General features: G+C 34.8%; 1 protein-coding gene across 2 annotated transcripts in view; it reads right to left on the reverse strand.

Annotated features, from left to right (window-relative positions):
• Window positions 1-21256, reverse strand: part of LOC150099998 (phospholipid-transporting ATPase ABCA3-like) — a 728766-nt gene that overhangs the window by 567462 nt on the left and 140048 nt on the right. For both annotated transcript variants that reach the window (XM_090402469.1, XM_090402468.1), the window contains exon 5: window positions 5853-6008. In XM_090402469.1, coding sequence (XP_090258595.1) covers window positions 5853-6008 — 156 coding nt within the window. The remainder of the gene's footprint in view (window positions 1-5852; window positions 6009-21256) is intronic.

A 21256-nucleotide genomic window follows, 5' to 3' on the forward strand; every position in this document is an offset into this window, starting at 1 on the left:
TTGAATTATTGTTTGGATCACAAGAAATAATTGTATATATATCTTTGTGTGTGTGTGTGTGTGTGCACGCGCATAAATAATATATCATGCCCCTTTCCACTTAACCTTTGTTAGGTTGAATAGGGTGGTTAACTATCTATATTGCAGCTTCTGGCTGTAAACTGCATGTGTTCTGGCCAGTTTGGCTGCTTTGAAGGATGAAAAACCCTGTCATCTCCATATGAGACCAACTAACTCATCTTCACATCCGATGGGATTCAAACCCAAGTCTTTACAACCAAATTTGATTATACCAGATTAGTTACAAAGGCTCCTAAATATGTAAACATAACTGATCTTGAATAACTTTGATAGTTACATACTCTGTACACACAGACATCATTATTTCAGGAAACAATGATAAACTCCTTCTTGGGAAGAGCAATTTCATCAAGCTAATATCACTACAACACAAGAAGTTGCAGAACCTAAATTGATGCCTTGCATGGACCAGTTAAGTAAGAAGGAATTTGCCGATGTTCTTTTTGAAAAGTTGGAGGCTGTGGTCATTGGTGAATACAGTAAACCCCGAAGTTACGCAGTAGGTGGGACCAACAAAAAGCACATAAGTTGAATTCGAACAAACATACAATTGGGACCAAAGGTTTACAAAAACAACTATATTTTTTTAAGAAATATAATCATAATTGTAGTTTTTCATACATAAAAAAAGAAAGTTATTTCGATGTCAATGGTTTCATAAAATCTAATAGATTCGTCTGATGGCATAATGTCTTTTTCTTGTCATGCAAAATTTCCTCATAGCAAGCTAATGATTTTTTTTATTCCTTGCCTTGTGACTACAATTCGTTCCTCGTTAGAATCTATGTTCTCCAAAATCTGTAAGCCTTTCTTTCATGATTGTTCTTACTGTGGATTCCTGTAGATCGAACTTCTTTGCTAGCTCACAAATTTTCATTCTGCCTTCATTTTGTTTCCAAAGTCAATGTTTTTCTTTTCTTGCTAGCTGTAAAAGAATCGGACTTGCTTCTTTTGGATGACATTATTTTTTTATGTGATAAAATTTTTATCAAGAACATAACATTAAACAATCGCAAGGTTTGTAGACTATAAAAATCGTGTATGAATGGAGACTGTGCGAAACACGTCAGTGCTTGTTCACAGCGTGTGTGACACTGGCGAACGTGGCCGGCACCTGAAAGATACAACTAGTGGTGAGGCATGAAGCGTGACAGGAATATGTACATATAAGAAACCACGTAACTCCGGATTCGCGTAAGTCGCGGTAGCATAAGTCGGGGTATGACTGTACTATACTTCTGGAGGAACACTTTTTCAGAGCATATGTAAATGGAATAGAAGATGAAATGGGAGTGGCAGGTTCAATGGGCTTGAAAATCATAAATTACTACTGCTGTTTATGTTATTGTAGGAAATAGGAGAGAGGAATAACAGATGCTAGTTCTGCTGAAGAGCACCCATAGAAGTATCTAATGAAAAGACAAAATATAGAAACCAAATGTATATGAGATAGTGGCAGGAGGAAGTCTGTGAAAGAGGTCATCAATTTGATGTTGTCCTCATCAGGGCAACAACAAAAAATTTTTGAGAGATACATGTACCACTCCAAACATGAGCAGCATTCTAGGGTTGGGCAAATTTGAGATTTGTGCAGTTAGTAATTGGTTAAAGTAACACCTGAAGAGTAAAAAATACCAAGTTGTACACAGGTTTCTGTGGGAAGTTTTTGGTATTTAGACCACATTATAATATAAATAAGGAATTTATTTAAAAACAAGCATCAAGTTTGGTACATCATAAAACTCCCATCATCGGGGATAGTAGTATATGAAAAATTTTACACAATAAAAGCCTATTGACAATTAATTACACATATTAGACATTTTTGATAACTTCCCAACTGTTAAATATAATTGATACACCAGAATACAAATGATAAATTCATTTGTATTCTGGTGTAACTTTATGCATGTTGGAACATTGCTAGTTGTTGTTATAACATTCTGTGGTATCACACGTGCTATATCCTAGGCCAATGGTAGTTACATTTTTGATGAAAGCAGACCATAACTGATGTAAAATTAAGCCTTGATTTTTATTACATTGTTCAAGGATCCTAAGCATTTATGAGGTTTATTTAAGTTTTCTTGTAAAACAATTATCATCAATATATGATTTGTTGCAAGAGTACTTGGTGGCCAGTAGTGGTTATGTAGAATGTCAAGCCTGGTTTATGCTCTCTTCTTTCTTCAAGATCTTTTACATGTTCAGACATGAGGATCTCTCCTTAATTTCCTGTCTGGCCTACATAACAAAATGCCACAAGAGCAATGAATCTCAGATGCCTGGTTTTTTTTCATGGAGTGATATAAAGGTTTTGGTGGATATAGAGATCTTGATATTTTTTGTAAAGTAAAAATCCCACTTTTATATTGTATTCGTGGAGCAACACAGCCACTTTATCTGTGACATTCTTGACATAAGGCAGCGTGATTGCATTCTTGAAATCTTTTTTAAGAAAGGGAGTTGCAGGCAATGTATTAAGAATTTTTCTGATCTTGGGATCATATTGGAGCTGAGAATGCTATTGAAATGATGTGCTTGTATCAGGAAAGGTTAAATAGTAGCCCAAGAAAAGAGAGTGAACAATTTGGTCTTGACTACTCAGCTGAGTTCTGAGTAAAAGGAAGATCTAAATTTTTTTTTTTTTTAAAGAAAAAAAAAAGAAAATATTTTTAGAAGCACGGAAGGTGATTAGGTTCTCATCACTGCACTTAAGGATGGTAAAGAGATCAGTGTTTCTAATTTTAGATCATCTTTAATCCTGGGATGTTTGAGTCAAAACAATGAAAAGTGTTAACACCAAAACAATAAATAGGACATTGTATTTCCATATTTAAATTTCCCTAACTCTTACTATTAGTCATGTCGAAGTTTCTGGAATATAAAACTACATAGACACTGGAATGCAAATAAAAAATTTAGTTAATTGATAACAAATAATTTAATAATTAGTTAATATTAATTATTTACAGCCTTCGTTTCGCTAGCTTAAGCTAGCATTATCAGAGGCAAACTCAGTGAATACACAAACTAAAATGACCTGAATAACAAGGGAAGTCACATGTATGGCAACAATGTTGCTCTTCGTGGTGTTTCCTATTGTTAACTACCGATGAGTACATAGGGCAGTGTGCCAAAATTATTTAAAATCATACTTCCATTTTGTTACAGTTAACTGGGTTCTGTAGAACATGTGCTGCTTTGAGGAACAGTCTCTTCTATTTAAAGTGGAATTTGTAAAGTAGCCTGGATTTTTTTCCATGTTATAAAGTGGTCTTTCTCTAAGACATGTTGGGTCAGTCCACTGTTTGGCGCTCTCCATTCTGGAAGTATATGTTCTTTTTTTCTGATCAAAGTAGTTCGTCCCATCTGTCCAAAATACTGAGTTCCACATTAGCAAGGGATGCTGTAGATATCTTTGAAGTAGAGAGGTTCTAGGTGCCACTTGATTTGTCTTAGGCAAGTAGAAATTTTGTCTAGAGGTATGTATACGGTTTTGATTTTGTGTCATTTCAGGAGGAAGCCCAGTTCATCTGTTGTGCCTTTGATGTAGGGTAAAGATATAATATATGTATAATCTGGTATGGGGGATGGGAACTTGTTCTTTAAAGAATTTGGCAAAGGTTTTTGTTGCTGTATCCATTTTATTGGAATGAATAGGGCCTACTGTTCCATATAGTGCTGGTCCCGAGGACAAAATTTGCTCTGCCCTGGAGGCTAAAGTTTTGAAAATTCCTAAGTTTCTCGGTAGGCTGGCAGTGGAAGATAGGTATCTGCCATGTGTGGGGGCTTGCAGTAAACCAAGCATATGAGAGACCCATCTGCTTGCCTTGTAACTAAAGTATCCACATTTCTCTGTCCCATTGCAAACTTATACATGGAATAATTTGAATCTTTTTTGAGACTTAATTCCATTGCCATCAAACCTAAAGTATGGTTGAGGTAACGTACAGAATGTCTTTTCCCATCAGCTGCATGGCTCACAGACAGTCTAATTTTTTACACTTCCTGAATAATATCCATCGTCATTAGTTTCACTGTGGAAAAAGAAAAAGGAACTCTTGCCTACTTGGATACTTATAGTTACAAGGCAAGCAGATGGGTTTCTTATATGTTCAGTTTGCCATAAGCCCATACACAGAGACAGATACCTACATGCCATTTCACACCACCACCTTTCCCCAGAAACTTGGAATTTTCAAAACTAGCCTCTAGAGCAGAACAAATTTCATCCTCAGGATGAGCACTGCACCCAAAACAATAGGCTCTACTCATTTCATTCCAACAAAATGGATACAACAAAACACACCTCTAAACAAAATTTCTACCTGTGTAAGACATATCAAGGATTGCCCAGAATCTTTCTCCTTCTGAGGTGTTTATAGCATCAACAAAATATTGAGTTTCATCACCTGGAAAACACAATATTTTGGATAGAGAGGATGAGCTACTTTGGTCGGAGAAAAAAGAACATCTGGAATGGAAAGCCAAAATACAGATTATCCCAACATGCCTTAGAGAAAGACCACTTTATAAGAGATGGAAAAAAAAAAAAAGTCAGACTACTTTACAAATCCTGGTTTAACTCGAAGAGACTATTCCTGGAATCAGCACAAGTTCTACAGAACCTAGTTAACTGTAAGAGAATGGACGGCATGATTTTGAACAGAATTTGTTGTACTGCCCTATCTACACATCGGCATTAACAAAAGGAAGTACCACAAAGAGCACCACTGTTGCCATACATACATGCATGTGACTGCCCTTGTTATCCGGGTCATTTTAGTTTGTGTCTTCATGTGTGTGTATGTAGGGTTAAATTGCCCCTGATAATGCTAGCTTAAGCTAGCATTATCTAGACATCAGCTATAAATAAAAGTAAATTATTTGCATTCCAATGTCTACATAGTTTTCTATTCCAGAAACTTTGACATGAATAACAGAGGTTATGCAGTCAGTGAGAGAAAGTAATTGAGAACGAGTGATATAACAGAGTCCTTGGGAACATTTCAATTGACAGAGAAATCTAAAGAGCACCATCAATAATTACATGAAGCGAACAATCCGCAAAAAAATTGGCAACCCAATTACGACAGGTAGAAGGTAGACAGACCATAACATGGCAATTCACTAAGCAGCCCTCTATGCCAGATCTTTTCCAGTGCCTTGAAAATGTCAGGTGCACAACACAGGTTTCTCCAAATCTTTCCATGGCACATATTCCAATGGTGAATGATGTAGACAAAAACATGTGCTGTGGATTTTGAGTGGCAAAATCTATGCAGGTGATCACTCATTAATTGGCACTTCTCCAGGTGATGAAGGTGACTGTGACAGAAGATTGTCTTTTTTTTTTTGGAATAGGTTGAACATGGACTAATATCATTTCTGTAAAATGGACTATCAAGATCAGAAGCCTTTTTTTTTGATATCTAAGTCTTTCAAAGATTCTTCTGATGTCTTTTGGGAAGAAGGCCACAGGTCACTTGTGTGTCTTTTCTGAAAGAGTTAAGCACGATCTGCCTTTGTCATCTATGCAAGGACAATGGCCCTTCGCAAGGACTGTTGGATAAAGTTTCTCCATCCTTTTTCTCCAGCCATTTGTGCAAAAAGGAGAGTTTTTGGCATTTAGATTTCTCCAAGTCAGACTTCAGTTTGTTAATTCACTGTAGGCTGAGAATGATGCTGGAGTTTGTCTCAAGCTACATGTGAGATGCTGTTATTATTAAAATATATCTACAAAATACCCAATATTTAAAAACAGTTACCTTTACTCTATTAACCTTTTCATCAACAATTCGCTTCACTATGAGAGGACCTAATACAAGGAATCCATACACAATCATGAAAGGAATAGCATCCAAAATTGTTGTCATTTGTGTCACAATTTCATATGGTGGATAAGGAAATTGCTGCATCAATACCTAAAATCAATAATTTTATTTTTATAATAAAACTAAATAAATTACTGCATCTTTTAAAAGTGTATGTAATAATGGAAACATCTTATGTATATTAATAGTAAGCCATATATCAGTGGCATCACATATCCATTTAGGATGGGTGTGATGTCCTGTGGCTTATGCAACCCAGGCTAAGAAATTCACTTCAATTTGACTATATTATTGCATTTTTTTCGAAGTATGAAAGTTAAGCATGCATAGTGCATCAGTGTTCATCGTAATTGGTCCAATATAATTAATTGCAGAATAACTTTAATTTATCAATTAATTGTAACCAAATCTGCATAGAATGGGAGACAATGGTTTTTTTTTTTTTTGGTTAAGATATATTAGAAATACAATAATGAAAGAGAATGCTATATTTGGTTGGCATATTTCAACTACTAAAAAGGTGCAAATATAATAGTAAATTTGGAAGAGGACAAGGCTTACCTCCTTCAACTACAATCATACGATCCACAAAACCTCTGGCAGAAAATGGGACATTCAGTTGATCATCAACACTGTTTTCCCATTGCAAATATGGGCAAAAAAACAGTTAAATATTCTATATTAAAAATATTAATAAACTATATCGGTCTATATCAGTGTCCTAAACACATCAGTTCAAACTTCATTCGTGCATGCAAAACAGATGGAACTTAAGAAACAAAAACAGCAACTCATGACAAATGACAACATTCAATTGAATTGATTGACACAATAATCAATCACAGCCACTGATTTCTGGGTGGTTTAAAACCATTGGAATGTTGAGAATTTGACCCGCTGCACCATTCGTACGTCTCTTCAAAGTGCTCAAAAGTATTCGCATCTGTGACTGCACACCCAGGCTATAGCAAACGTGATGCAATGCTTACATCAAAAAGGATCCTATTCATGAATCATGCGAAGCCAGGAAACAATTAGATAAGTTAACAGGAATAAATGCAAAAATATAATATCAGTGATATTCTTATTCTGTGGGTGTGTACCACACACATGGAATATACGTCCCTGATTTTTATATTTATATATCAGCTCAGCTAACGCACAGGGAGTAGGCGAGGCCATTTAGCCCTATCTAACTTTTGGAGACTGAGTGGGCACTTCAATCTCCACTGGTACCAATCAGAGATAGATGGCCCAAAGCTATCACTAATTAAGCGGTACACAGTGAAGAGAGATGGCTCAAATGTGCCACCATCTCGTCGTCCCTAACACAATATATTTAATGTCTGAAATAATGTCGGCTCTACGGTCGATTTTCTCGAGTTTACAGGACGAAAAACCCGAGTTTCCGGGAGAAAAAACCCACTTGCCCGTGCCAGAGTTCGACTAACTCGGGAACCGGTCAAAAAAAGGCTTAGAAAAATTTCCTCTAGTCGCCGACTAGACTCGGAACCAAGTCTTCCTTTGTGAAGCCAAGCACCGGGGTATGCAAACGCCACATCCACTGAGCTACACAGGCTCATATTTATATATAAAAAGTAAAAAAAGAAAGATGGTCCCTTTCTGTAGTAAAAGGAAATAAGTGCTATTGAAAACTTCGAGAGTATTTCAGGTATATGAGAAGTTTCTAATTCCTCTAATTAACCGCAAAACAGTTATTACTTCTGATTAAATAAATACTGAATTTCTGCAAACCAAGGATAAAAGCAATTATATTGAATTTTAAAATTAAGATATCTTTTTTTTTTTTTTCATTATAATTTCAGATGTGGCAAAGTGATCATTTAAAGTAAAATAATTTTAATCATTTTACTTTAAATAGTAAAAATTACAATCCTCAGGAACATTATTTTCTCATGTACTCCAATGTGTGCATGTGTAGGCTGCAAGACTATTCAAGCTTGAACTCACTAGAAATAATAATGGTCAACTGTTTTGTCCTTTACAGCAAGGTCAGTACTATACAAACAAAGTCTAATCTAACAATACCATCATGCAAACTAAAACAAGACCAAACTCTCATGACAAAACATTACGTGAACATGATCATAACATTACAATCCTTACTGTAGGGATACCACAGTATTAAAAATACCTTAAACTAGACAGATTATTTTCTTGTTTAATCCTTTACCCAAGCATGAGCAAACAAAAGTTTGAAAATGAAGTATACCTTCATTACTAGGCTACTTGTATATAGACGCTGTTGACCAATATCAAGTGCCTCAGTATCTCATAATACACAAAGGCCTGGTTTAGAAATTCACAAACTGGCACCATTATTTTCTCATGTTCTCCAAAAACATAAAAAAATAAAAAACAAAATACATATATATGATCCCATTAGAACTGTTATAAAATAACAAAGGTCAACTATTTTGTCTTTTACAAAGATGTCAGGAGCGTATGAAAACAAGGGGAGGTGGGGCTAGCTATAAGACTATTCAAGCTTGATCTCACTGAGACCATCACAAAATAATAAAAGAAGTCTCAGTAGGAAATAACTTATTATTCAGGCCTCCCTGAAGTCAAAAGACTCATCGCTAGAGGTCCCTCCTAGGAAACACAAAGTCTATCATACCACTCCTTCAACTCATTGACTGTTCTTGCTCTCACCACCAGGCAATGCATTCCATAGTTCAACCACCCTCCATGCAAAGAAACCACTCCTCACCCTCTTGCTCAGTTGCCTTTCGTAACTTTCAAGGATGGCCCCTTGTCATCATCCTTCCCACTATTCAACCAAGCGAAAGAACTCCCCAGTGTCAACCCTGTAACCACCTCTCAACAGTTTAAAAGTCAATCATATCACCTCTCCTTCTATCCACCAAACTCTGCAGTCCACATTCCCTCAGCTGATCCTCATAACTAACATTGTACAGTCCTGAAACCGTCTTTGTACCCTTTCCACAATTAATTTATCCCCTTCAAATCCTGGGGACCAAATCTGAGCACAAAAGTCCAAGTGTGGCCTGATCAGGGTCATACAACAGAATGATAACTTTTATCTCTGCAGGTCAGCATCCTTCACATTATTACAGAAATCCTCTGTTACCTTCACTACCTTTGCAATACGTCCCCTAAATTTCAGGTTTCTATCAATCATCAACCCCCGATCTCGTCCCCCTACTTCCTCCAGTATAGCTCCTCCAATAGAGTATGCAGCTCCTGTCGATGTGTCCCAAACCTCAAGACCTTACATTTTGCTGAATAAAACCGACACCCCCATTCATTTGCCCACCTGTCTAGCTTATTCAAATCCTTTTGCAAGGTTACCACGTCTGCACTAATACTAATAACTTAAGGTTTAAACAAGAGAATTAATAAATACAAATCATAACTGTCTGGCTATTCATAAAACTCAAATAACAGAATGCAGATATATAACGTTATTGACGTTGAACAATACTGGACGATGTCACGTGTTCTCGTTCATACAGTCAGAGCTCAGATTGAGGTAGATTTTTTTTATTAGAGTTGACCACACGTGATGGAGAATTAAACCTTGATTTTTATTGCATATTAGCAGCTTCTTTAAATTTTCTTATATAACTGTTGTTTTCTATGTATGATATCGTCGTTTTTTGCCAGAGTACATTGTGTCCAGTGGAAGTGGCATGGAAAGCAAGACCCGTTTTTTGGTTCTCTTTTGTATTGTACGTCTTATGGTGTACAGCTATGCGTATTTCTCCAGATCTTCCTGTCTGTCCTACGTAGCAAATATATCAATGACATTGTCGGTGGATTACAGAGGGATATTGATATTCAGTTGTTTGCAGATGACACCCCCATTCATTTGCCCACCTGTCTAGCTTATTCAAATCCTTTTGCAAGGTTACCACGTCTGCACTAATACTAATAACCCTTCCCTGCTTCAAATCATCTGCAAACAACTGAATATCAATATCCCTCTGTAATCCACCGACAATGTCATTGATATATTTGCTACGTAGGACAGACAGGAAGATCTGGAGAAATACGCATGGCTGTACACCATAAGACGTACAATACAAAAGAGAACAAAAAAACGGGTCTTGCTTTCCATGCCACTTCCACTGGACACAATATACTCTGGCAAAAAACGACGATATCATACATAGAAAACAACAGTTATATAAGAAAATTTAAAGAAGCTGCTAATATGCAATAAAAATCAAGGTTTAATTCTCCATCACGTGTGGTCAACTCTAATAAAAAAAAATCTACCTCAATCTGAGCTCTGACTGTATGAACGAGAACACGTGACATCGTCCAGTATTGTTCAACGTCAATAACGTTATATATCTGCATTCTGTTATTTGAGTTTTATGAATAGCCAGACAGTTATGATTTGTATTTATTAATTCTCTTGTTTAAACCTTAAGTTATACTATTTACCCCCTGAAGATGCAAATCCTACGATTTACGAAACACTTGTCGGGAACTATTATTTCAGTGTTTTATATAACTGAATAATAAAAAAATGGTGTAATCACCGAAATATATCTTTGAGACTTCTTTCTTCTTCTACTCTTTTTAAGATCTTTTCATTGGTTATTTTATCTGTCCATTTGATTTTTTCCATCCTTCTCCAAATCCATATCTCAAAGCTTTCCAAAATCTTAATTTCTTCTTTCTTCAATATATAAAGAGATATATATATATATATATGCTAAAAAAAATCTATATTCAAAAACTTAGTGTTTGAAGACTCTCTTAATGTGTTAAATGAAATTAACAGGTTCATTTAAGAAGTATAGGTTACATATGAGATCCTGGAATATGAACCTGTGTGCAAGGTAGATTTAAGAGCTCAGTTACCTTTCTTTTTATTTTGAATTTATGAGTTTTAAACCACTGTATAAGAAGTGAGTAATCATATATACTTTATCACACAGACACTTGAACACACAGAGATGAACTATATTTAAAAAGATTTGGATTTTTTTTTTTCCATATGGATTCTCAACAAATAAGTTGAGGTTATAGCTAAATTTTGTCAAGAATTATATACAAATAAAGGGGAAGTAATAGAGACAAGGATATTGAAAGCTGCCTGAGAACTAACAAAGAAATACATAACAGCAAAATGTGTGAATGCATTCTGAAGGTCAAAATGCTGAATAAGATAGGTGTAAAATGGGTGAATGAGAACATTAAGCATGAAATCTGGAAGAAGACACTTTGAGGCCACACAAGATGAATATTGGTAATAATCAGTTACATAAAGACTATAAAGAGCAAGCAAGGAGAGTGACTCAGTAAGGACAACAAAAGTGCAGTATGAACAAACATTTACAAATTAGGCAAAGAGTGAGTTTTTTTTTAGATGTGTGGCAAGTAGGAGGAAGAATGATTATGTTAAGATTATGTTAATGGATGAAAATGGTAGAATGGTAACTGCTGCAGAAGCAAGTATTCAGTAATCACTATATAAAAGGTGTTTTTCATCCTCATCAGGGTGAAATAATGAGAAACTCAAGAACAGAGGACATAGGAGAGGATGGCTTAATTGTGAGCAAGTAGGAAGTATTTTTTGAGGAAATAAATAACCTTGATGTCAACAAGACAATAGGATTTGATGACATATCACCACGTGTCTTAAGGGAATGTTCTAGGCAATTGGCAAGAGCATTGGCAATTGTTTAATAGGTGTCTTATAACAGCACAGGTTCCAAGGGAGTGGAAAGAAGGTAAAATTGTTCCACTGCATAAAGGTGATGATAAAGCTGTGGCTAAAAATTATAGGACAATTTATTATATCTGAAGTTGTGTGAAGGTACTAGAGAGGTTGGTGAGAAGTAGGATACAGAAATGGGTTGATAACAGCAGTATTTGCTGTGATTATTAGCATGGATTTGTTAAAGGGAGATCATGTTTTATTAACTTATGTACTATAACTTGCCTTAGACAGGGGAGATGCATATACAGTGGTATAGTTAAATTTTGCTGAGTCTTTTGGTAGACTGCCACATGACAAGCGGTTAAATAAATTGAAACTGATGGGTTTGGATAGCACACTTCTGAGTTGGATCAGTGACTGGCTGTCAGATAGGTATCAGAAGGTTGTATACGGAGGTGCAGTATCTTGAAAGAAGACTGTTACTAGTGGAGTGTGCCACAGAGGTCAGTTTTGGGATCATTGTTGTTCAGTTTGTATATTAATGATATTGGGATGGGTTTAAGTAGTGATATGCAGATGATGCAACAGGCAGTGCAGAGTCGAGTCAAGCAGATGTTATGGCCGTACAGGAGGGCCTAAATAGATTGTATGAATGGGCAGGTAAGTGGAACTATCAGTTCAATGCTGCAAAGTATATATTTTGTGGGGAAACTTTAAAGGAAGTTGAGGAGATGAGAGATCTATGAGTGATGGTGGACAATGACCTGAAATTTTGGGGCCACATTGCATACATTGTGAAGATGCCACATTGGATAATGGCAATGATGTGAAGGGCCTTGACAAACACTGGAAGATTTCTAAATGCAACCTCACACCACCATCCTTCACAAAAAATAAGCTTAATTAAAACTCTTTGAGACAGAGCATACGATATCTCCAGCACACAACAAAGATGTAATGAAGAACTAAAATACTTAACACAAATCCTCCAACAGAATGGATATGAAACAAAAACCATCAAGAGAATCCTTAAAATGCCTCCAGCTAACAACACAATAAAACAGGATTACAAAAGCGCAATCTCGCTTTCTTATATCAAAAATGTTGCAGATAAGCTAGCCAAATTAATGAACAAACACTACATAAAAGTAGCCTTCCTTCCTATGGAAAATATCTCAAGATTCCTACATCCACCAAAACCACCTCATCATCCTCTTAAAAAATCAGGAGTCTACAAAATCCATTGCTCTTGTGGGATTTGCTACGTAGGACAGACAGGAAGATCTGGAGAAATATGCATGGCTGTACACCAAAAAGACGTACAATACAAAAGTGAACAAAAAATGGGTCTTGCTTTCAATACTGCTTCCACTGGATACGATGTACTCTGGCAAAAAACGATGATGTCAAACATAGAAAACAACAGTTATATAAGAAAATTTAAAGAAGCTGCTAATATGCTAAAAAACCCAACCCAATGCAATAAAAATCAAGGTTTAATTCTCCATCAAGTGTGGTCAGCTCTAATAAAAAAAAATCTACCTCAATCTGAGCTCAGACTGTATGAACAAGAACAGGTGACATCGTCCAGTATTGTTCAACATCAATAACGTTATATATCTGCATTCTGTTATTTGAGTTTTATGAATAGCCAGACAGTTATGATTTGTATTTATTAATTCTCTTGTTTAAACTTTAAGTTATACTATTTACCCCCTGAAGATGTAAATCCTACGATTTACGAAACTTGTCGGGAACTATTATTTCAGTGTTTTATAACTGAATAATAAAAAATGTGGTGTAATCACCGAAATATATCTTTTGAACCAATTGGCCACAGAAGTCTATGCCTGCAAGAAAGAAGTCTGTTAAGGAGGATAGAAAGAAGAAAGGGAAACTGGATCGGACATATTCTGAGAGGGAAAAGAATCATCAGAGATGCCATCGAAGGAAAAATAGACGGAAAAAGACCCAGAGGGAGAGTAAGGAAAACAATGCTAGATGACATGCTGAATGGAGATAGGTACACAACCTTGAAAGAGAAGGCTCAGAACAGAAGAGAATGGAAGGAAGTTTTTGCCACTAAGAGAAGAACCTGCTGAATTGCAGAATACTCAAGGAGAAAAGATTATTATATATATATATCTATGATAATTATGAAAATGATAATATAGTAGTAATAATGATAATATGAATAATAGGGATTTTTATTGTAGTTAAAACCAAAATAAAAATCTTTAATTTACAAATACACAAATATGTAAATCAACTACTTAACTACTACATAAATAGTAGTATATTTCTTCAAATCACAACAAGAAAAGCACTAACTACACAACTTTATGATCACATAAACCAACAGATATTGTCTTATATGGACATTACTCTTGGAACCTTAGTGTTTTGCCCCCTAGAGAACTTTTATTTGTTCTTGAGTTCACATAGGGGAAATACTAACAAGACAAATGTGCTCTGTGTATGACAGCAATATAAATTCTTCTTGCACCTTAATATCACAGACGACTGAATAAAACTATTCTTGTCTTTTTCCAAGTCACTTGTGTAACTTCACTTTCTATATGAAAGAAGCAGAAAGCTCCATTGAATAAACAAACTAAAAACTCATCACTTCAGAATGAATTGATTTTCTATGTGAAGGTCTCAACATTCTTGACTTAAGAATAACCTTTGCTGTCTATATGAAAGTGTTTGAATAAATAACTACAACCATATCCACAGTTAGAAATGACTTATGAGACTGAAAATCCTAAATAAAACAAATTTCACTGGACCCATTTCTGTATGAACTGGCAAGCAATAAAGTTCCTTTTCAGTCTTAACTGAAATAAATTCTATATGGATTAATGACTACTAAAAACTTTGTGCTTCTCTTTATATGAAGATATCCTCTCTGTCTTCTGTTTGTAACTTTTATTCTAATTTCTGTCCAGTCTTCATATATTAGAGACCCAGAAATTGCATAGCTTATCTTCTGCTGCGTTCCCTTTCTACTGCATAGATAGCTGAACACCTAGCAAAGTCTGGTAATGTTCTTTTCGCTTCTGCACATGCTTGGAAGAACTTCGAGAAACATTTGAGAAACTTTTGCTCAAGTCTGCCATTACTACTTTCCAGTGTTGAGCTTGAAATGATGAAATCACCTCTTCAGAGAAGACAAAAGTTTATTTAAACACTATTTCGTAATGAAGCAGCTAGAAATTATAACAGTTCTTCACTTCACAATCTTCTCACACTGAGGTATGCTCGTTTAATCACATCTGATAACACAGCTGTGAATTTCACTTCACTTGCTCTTGACAACGCATTTTGTAAACAACATTTGTTTACATACAAATAGCACCTTCATAAAACTTTAGACAGCTTGTACAAAATTATGATTATGCTTTAATAACTAATGTTAATAAATTTTTTCCACATCTAGGCAAAACTTCAGTAGCTAAAAATAAGAACAACAACACAAAAAACATCTTGCTCATGAATTACAGCTTCACAAACACTGTATTATTAACTTCTGAAATTTCATTTCTATATTTTAAACTTGTGGAGATATCAGAGTTTTAATGCAGATATCCTACAGCTCCATCTTTCCCTCAAATTCATCCCACACATTCACAAAATGAATTCCTTTCTCTTCATGCAACTTCGCTAGCATCCCATTCATAATCCTTACTTGCCATCTCAGCTCTCATTATCATACCTGGGCAACATGCTGACTACCTTTTCTACTGCACTGGTATCTTTTTCTCTCCTCAGCAACCTCCTGATAATCCATCCTTACATTCTCCTTGTCACCATCTAGATCATATTTGCCAACTAACACTACCAACTCTTGTGCCACAATCACTACTCAGTTTCCCCCCCCCCCCCCTGGAAAGCAAATCTTATGCACCTTCTCATTGACCATACCTCCAATAATGGAATCCCTCATACATACATACTTATCCTTTTCATGTCTCATGGCACATAAGCAGTGGTGATCTATAAGGGACTCGCACAAGTTCTTGGTTAAATTTTTCTCAAATTTGCGAGCCCCTTGTTCTTTTTTTTTTTTTTTAAATAAAAAATAAAAATAATTTTTTGACATATATTAAACCACAAACTCGTTCGGTAACCTAACAAAAATCAGTCTAATAATTAAGGGGATACAAATCCCTTGTTGTTCAACTGCCAGTAAGCAAAACTCTAAGATCGAGAACTACAAATCTATGAGTTTCATATATACCGAAAAACTATTGGCGAATCCAAGTGTAAATGACCACTTGGTAGTACAACACCAAGGCAACTCGAAGCAAAGGTGGAGTAAGCTCCCTCACTATCCTTGATATTTTCTCATAGGTTTAATTGAAAAGAACTTGCATACCTTTACTATATGAATGCCATAAAGGTGTGTTTGTATATTATAACATAAATTGAAAGCCAAACGGCTATTTTTCTGGCATCCTTAATAATAATTAAGGGGATACAAATCCCTTGTTCAACTGCTAGTAAGGAAAACTCTAAGATCAAGAATCTATGAGTTTCATATATACCAAAAAATTATCAGCGAATCCAAGTGTAAATGGAGGTCTACCTACTCACTGATGAGACCTCAAAAAAGGTTGAAACCGTTCTGGGTAGTGACCTCTCCTCATAATGTAGTTACAGTATTACATCCCCTAGGGGCTGTGTTTTTACATTATGAGAAAATATCAAGGATAGTGAGGGAACTTGCTCCACCTTTGCTTCAAGTTGCCTTGGTGTTGTACTACGAAGTGGTCATTTACACTTGGATTCGCCCATAGTTTTTCGGTATATATGAAACTCATAGATTCGTAGTTCTCGATCTTAGAGTTTTGCTTACTGGCAGTTGAACAACAAGGGATATGTATCCCCTTAATTATTATTAAGGATGCCAGAAAAATAGCGTTTGGCTTTCAATTTATGTTAAAAATCAGTCTATTCGGCAGTGTATAGATTATTTGGAATTATTGTTTCACCTCCTCCATAACGAAAGTTTGAAAATAAATATGCAATCATATGGTAAAACCACTAGACAACCAGATGTTTGTAAAACCGTCATCAGCAGATTATTCCACTGGACATTAGTTTTGTGTTTGTCAGTACACCGGTGTATAACAGTTGTTTCTGTTTAAAATTTCAAAATAATAATAAATTTAAAAACTGTAGATTCAGCAAATTTTATTTTTATGATTGTAGAAGTATTTTTACCTGTGAAAAATGAAAAGACAATGAAATTTATTATATTAAATTTTTTTGGGAAAAAAAAAATAATGAAAAGTGATTCTGCTGATTCTACTGCTGTTGAAAATGAAGTTGAAGATGAAGTTTGAAGATAACATGCACATTGATTCAATGAATATGCAACAAATTGGAGGAGAAAAAGAAAATAATTTACCTGATTGCTGGAATGAGAAGCAAGCATCGCATTTCAAACACAGTATGTATAAGTGACTAGAAGTTAAAAATGGTAAACTAGGATGTCAAGATTTTATATTTTGAGCAAACACAAGTGTTGAAGGAGAAAAAAGTTGTTTTATCAAAGGAATGGGTAGAAATGAAAATGGAACCGAATGGAAATACTACAGACTCGAGAACCACATCTTTGCATAAAAAGTTATCCAAACATAATGAATCATTTGCTCATAATAAAATCATAAAAATAAATGAAGAATATTGCAAACCTATATTACCAAATTTAATTTACAAACTAAATGAAAAAGAAATTTTGATAACTTCAAAAATGTTTAATTCTGTTTATAGTTTGATGAAGAGAAACCGACCAATGTCTGATTTGCCAGATTTAATCGAGCTCCAAATTAAAAATGGTATATTGTTCTAGGATTATCATTGCATTCTAGATTCTCATGAATTAGAATAGTTGAACATTTTTCTAAACAAATAAAATTAGAAATATTCTCCAAAATAATAGAAACTAAAAATGCAAAATTTCAATAATAGCAGACAAATCGATAATGTTGTCAATTCGTCTGCTGTTATAGAAAAAAGTGTTTTAGTCATTCGCATACAAGTTGAGCTCACTGAACCATGTATGATTTTTGAGATCTTGCAGAACTAGAAAATACCACCGAGGAATATATACATGCTACTTTAAATTCATATGGATTTTCTGATAACAATTTAAAAATCATCTTATTGCAGTTTGTTCTGATGGAGCTAGTGTAATGCCAGAAAACAAATCAGGTGTGGCAATCAAACTTCTACAAAAATTTCCCAACATTGTGATTTGGCATTGTGTAGCTCATAGTTTACAATTAGCATTAGAAGATTCGATAAAAAAACATTAAAGAAATAAATTATTTTGAAATATTTATGGATAAATTATATCCTTTTCATCATCAATTACCAAAACATCAATGATAATTAAATACGATTGCAAAAGACCTTGGTATCGAAATATTAAAGATTGGCCGTGTGTTTGGACCACGATGGGAAGCTTGCAGTTTACGAACGTCTCTTGCTGTGTGGAGAAATTATCCAGCTTTATGCAAGCATTTTGCATCAAACGATAAATATAAAGGCTTTTTAAACTGACTTCTCAATTTGAATTGTTAAAAGATCTAGCATTAATGATTGATATCCTACAGGAATTATATCTGTCAGAAGCTCTACAAAGTCACAATATAAGTATTATAAGGGCTAACTCCTTAATCATGCGAACAATTAATGCAATTAATGATTTAAAAATTCTGTAGGTTCTTGTGAATCTAAAATTTATACCATGTTAAAATCAAAACAATTTGAAGGAATAGCAATTGAAAGCAAAATCAGATTTCACAAACTACCGCGTTTAGTAAAATCAGATTTTACTAAACTCTCCTATAATGTCTTTAAATGATAGATTAATGCAGCAAAGAAATTTTAAACTTAAAAATGAAAATTATGAGGATTTGGAAGATGAAGAACTGAAAAACATTTTAAATGTGTGTTATCCTGAAACATGGAGTATGGAAGAAGTTACATGTCCATGGTTAGAAGGGAAAAAAAGATAAGATCTTTAAATTTTATTTTGAAATATGGAAATAAAATTAATGATTTCAGAGATTTAGTGGAAATGGCTTTGACTGGAAAGTTACGAAACGAAATTCCCAGCACAGCAAAAAAAGCCAAAGCGATTATGGCAACAATTGCAGTTTGCAGCGCTGAAGCCGTCATTGAGCTTTTAGTGTGATGAATAACATCATAACGACGAAGAGATCTTCTCTAACTATAATATATTTCAGATTTAATGACAATATGTATAAATGGGAAACCATTGATTGAATTTAATCCGAATCCCTATGTTAAATCTTTTCTAGAAAATCATCGCTCGGCTATAGATCCTCCTAGAAGAACACAAGACGTGAAGGAGGAAATATGGTGTGGCAGCTGTTGTCGTAAGTATTTCCTTAAAGGAATTGTTCATAAATGTTAACCTGTAAAAGGAGAGAGTTTTTTCCGGGTAAATGTGCACCAGACAGTTTTTTTTTTTTTTTTTCATGTAAAATCGTCTCATAGTTTCGAAAGCAATTTTATTAAATAAAATATTATAGTTACTGTTATTACTACCATTTTACAAATAAGAATTCACTTTTGGTAGTCTCATAAATAAATAGGACTATAAAATAATGCCCCTTGATTGGTACCATTGATTATCACTTTAAGTATAAAAACAAAAGAGAAATATAACATATTTCAATATTATTGTGTTAAGATAATATTTATGTATTATTTATAGATTTTTTGTCATAAAAACTTCTATCGCAAACAAAACAAATTCTGTTTATAAACATCCTGCGAACATCCATTAGCGTTCACAAACATCCTTCCATGGGAATGGATGTTTGTGATTATCTCTGGAAATACTAATGGTGGTGGTCGGCGATAGATTGCGTTGGTTTAATTTTTTTTTTTTTTCTTTGCTCGACGATGCGAGCCCTTTGTTAAAATTTCCATAGCTCGCCACTGCACATAAGGCCAAGATCCATTTCTTCTGGATACCTCTGTACTGAGTCAAAATTCAGCTTCTCTCCAGCTCTTCCAGCCAGCCAGTCTTTATTTTTCTGTCATTCTATGCCAAATTAATTTAGGCCTTTCCCATTTTCCTTCTGGGATCTATGTCAAAGTCACTTTAGGAATCTCTCTACTGTCTATTCTCAGTATGTGTCCAATCCATTTCTATCTCCATTTTTTATTTCATCACCGATGCTTTTTTGCACAATCAACTTATATAAGTCATCATTTGTTATGCATTGGGATCAAAATGTTTTTATATTTTACGCAGCCATTTGGTTTCAAAATTATTTAATTTTGACTTCTGTTTTTTAGTCACCTTCCATGTTTTTGATCTATATAATAATAATGCCTTAATATTGGTATTGAAGATATTTATTTGGATTTTATTATGGTATTTTGAAGATTCCTTATATTATTTCCTTTTCTAACAGTACTATTAGCTTTTGTCAGTCTTTGCAGTATATTACTATTAGTTCTACCTTCAGTAACTACATTTACTCCCAAGTACGAAATTTTTTTGGACCTCTGTAGCTCAGTCGGTAGAGACTGAGCCCCATGGTCAGAAAGACCTGGGTTCAATTCCCATCTGGGATGTGAGAAACCTTTATTTGGTCTCTTTCGACTAAAGGTGAGTTAGCCGGTCTCATACGAAGGCAGGGGATTTTTTTACCCGGAAACTTGGGTTTTTCATCCCCCAGAATAGGCAAACTGACCCCGTGAACACACACATCTACTGACATAGGACACACCAGGAGGCATTGGGATAACCACCTTATCCTCAAGTTACAGTTGCAAAGTCCAAGTATAGTTAGAAGGTCAAGGGAGCATAAGTGCATGGGATCTATGTCAAAGTCACTTTAGGAATCTCACTACTGTCTATTCTCAGAACATGTCCAATCCATTTCTATCTCCATTTTTTTATTTCATCACTGATACTTTTTAGCACAATCAACTTATATGAATTAGATGAATGAATGAATGTATATTTCTTAACTTCTTTTATTGCATGCCGATTGATTTTGATCTTTTTGTGGCATTTGCTGTTAGTTTAAGCACTTTTGTTTTAGTAATTTATTTTAAGACCAACCATTTCAGTTGTTTCATACAAGTCATCTGATTTTGTTTGTATATCATTGTATTTTGATGATATCAAAATTGTCATCAGCATAATTCACACCTTCAACTGTGATATACAATTCCATTTAATTCCTCTCCTTGCACATGTAACTTTTCTAATAATCCAATTGATGACTATATTAAATGATAACCCAAACATTATACAACCCTGCCTTACCCCATACATGATTTCAGATCTTATCTCTAACCATTCTGATATCTTTGCTCTTCAATAACTTTTACTACCTCTATACGTTTTTTTTTTTTTTTTATTATTCTCACATATTATTATTATTATTCAGGCCGCCATGGAGTCAAAAGACTCATCGTGGGAGGTCCTTCCTAAGAAACACAGTCTATCAAGACTCATCGAGAGGGAGGTCCCCCCCTCTAAGAAACAAAGTCTATCATACCATGCCTTGAACTCATTGACCGTTCTCGCTCTCACCACTCCATCAGGCAATGCATTCCATGGTTCAACTACCTTCCATGCAAAGAAACGACTCCTCACCCTCTTTCTCACAGT

This window comes from Typopeltis vanoorti, chromosome 13, assembly GCF_054136105.1.
Source record: "Typopeltis vanoorti isolate ZY-2024b chromosome 13, IOZ_Tvanoo_1.0, whole genome shotgun sequence".
In the NCBI taxonomy this organism is placed as follows: Eukaryota; Metazoa; Arthropoda; class Arachnida; order Uropygi; family Thelyphonidae; genus Typopeltis; species Typopeltis vanoorti.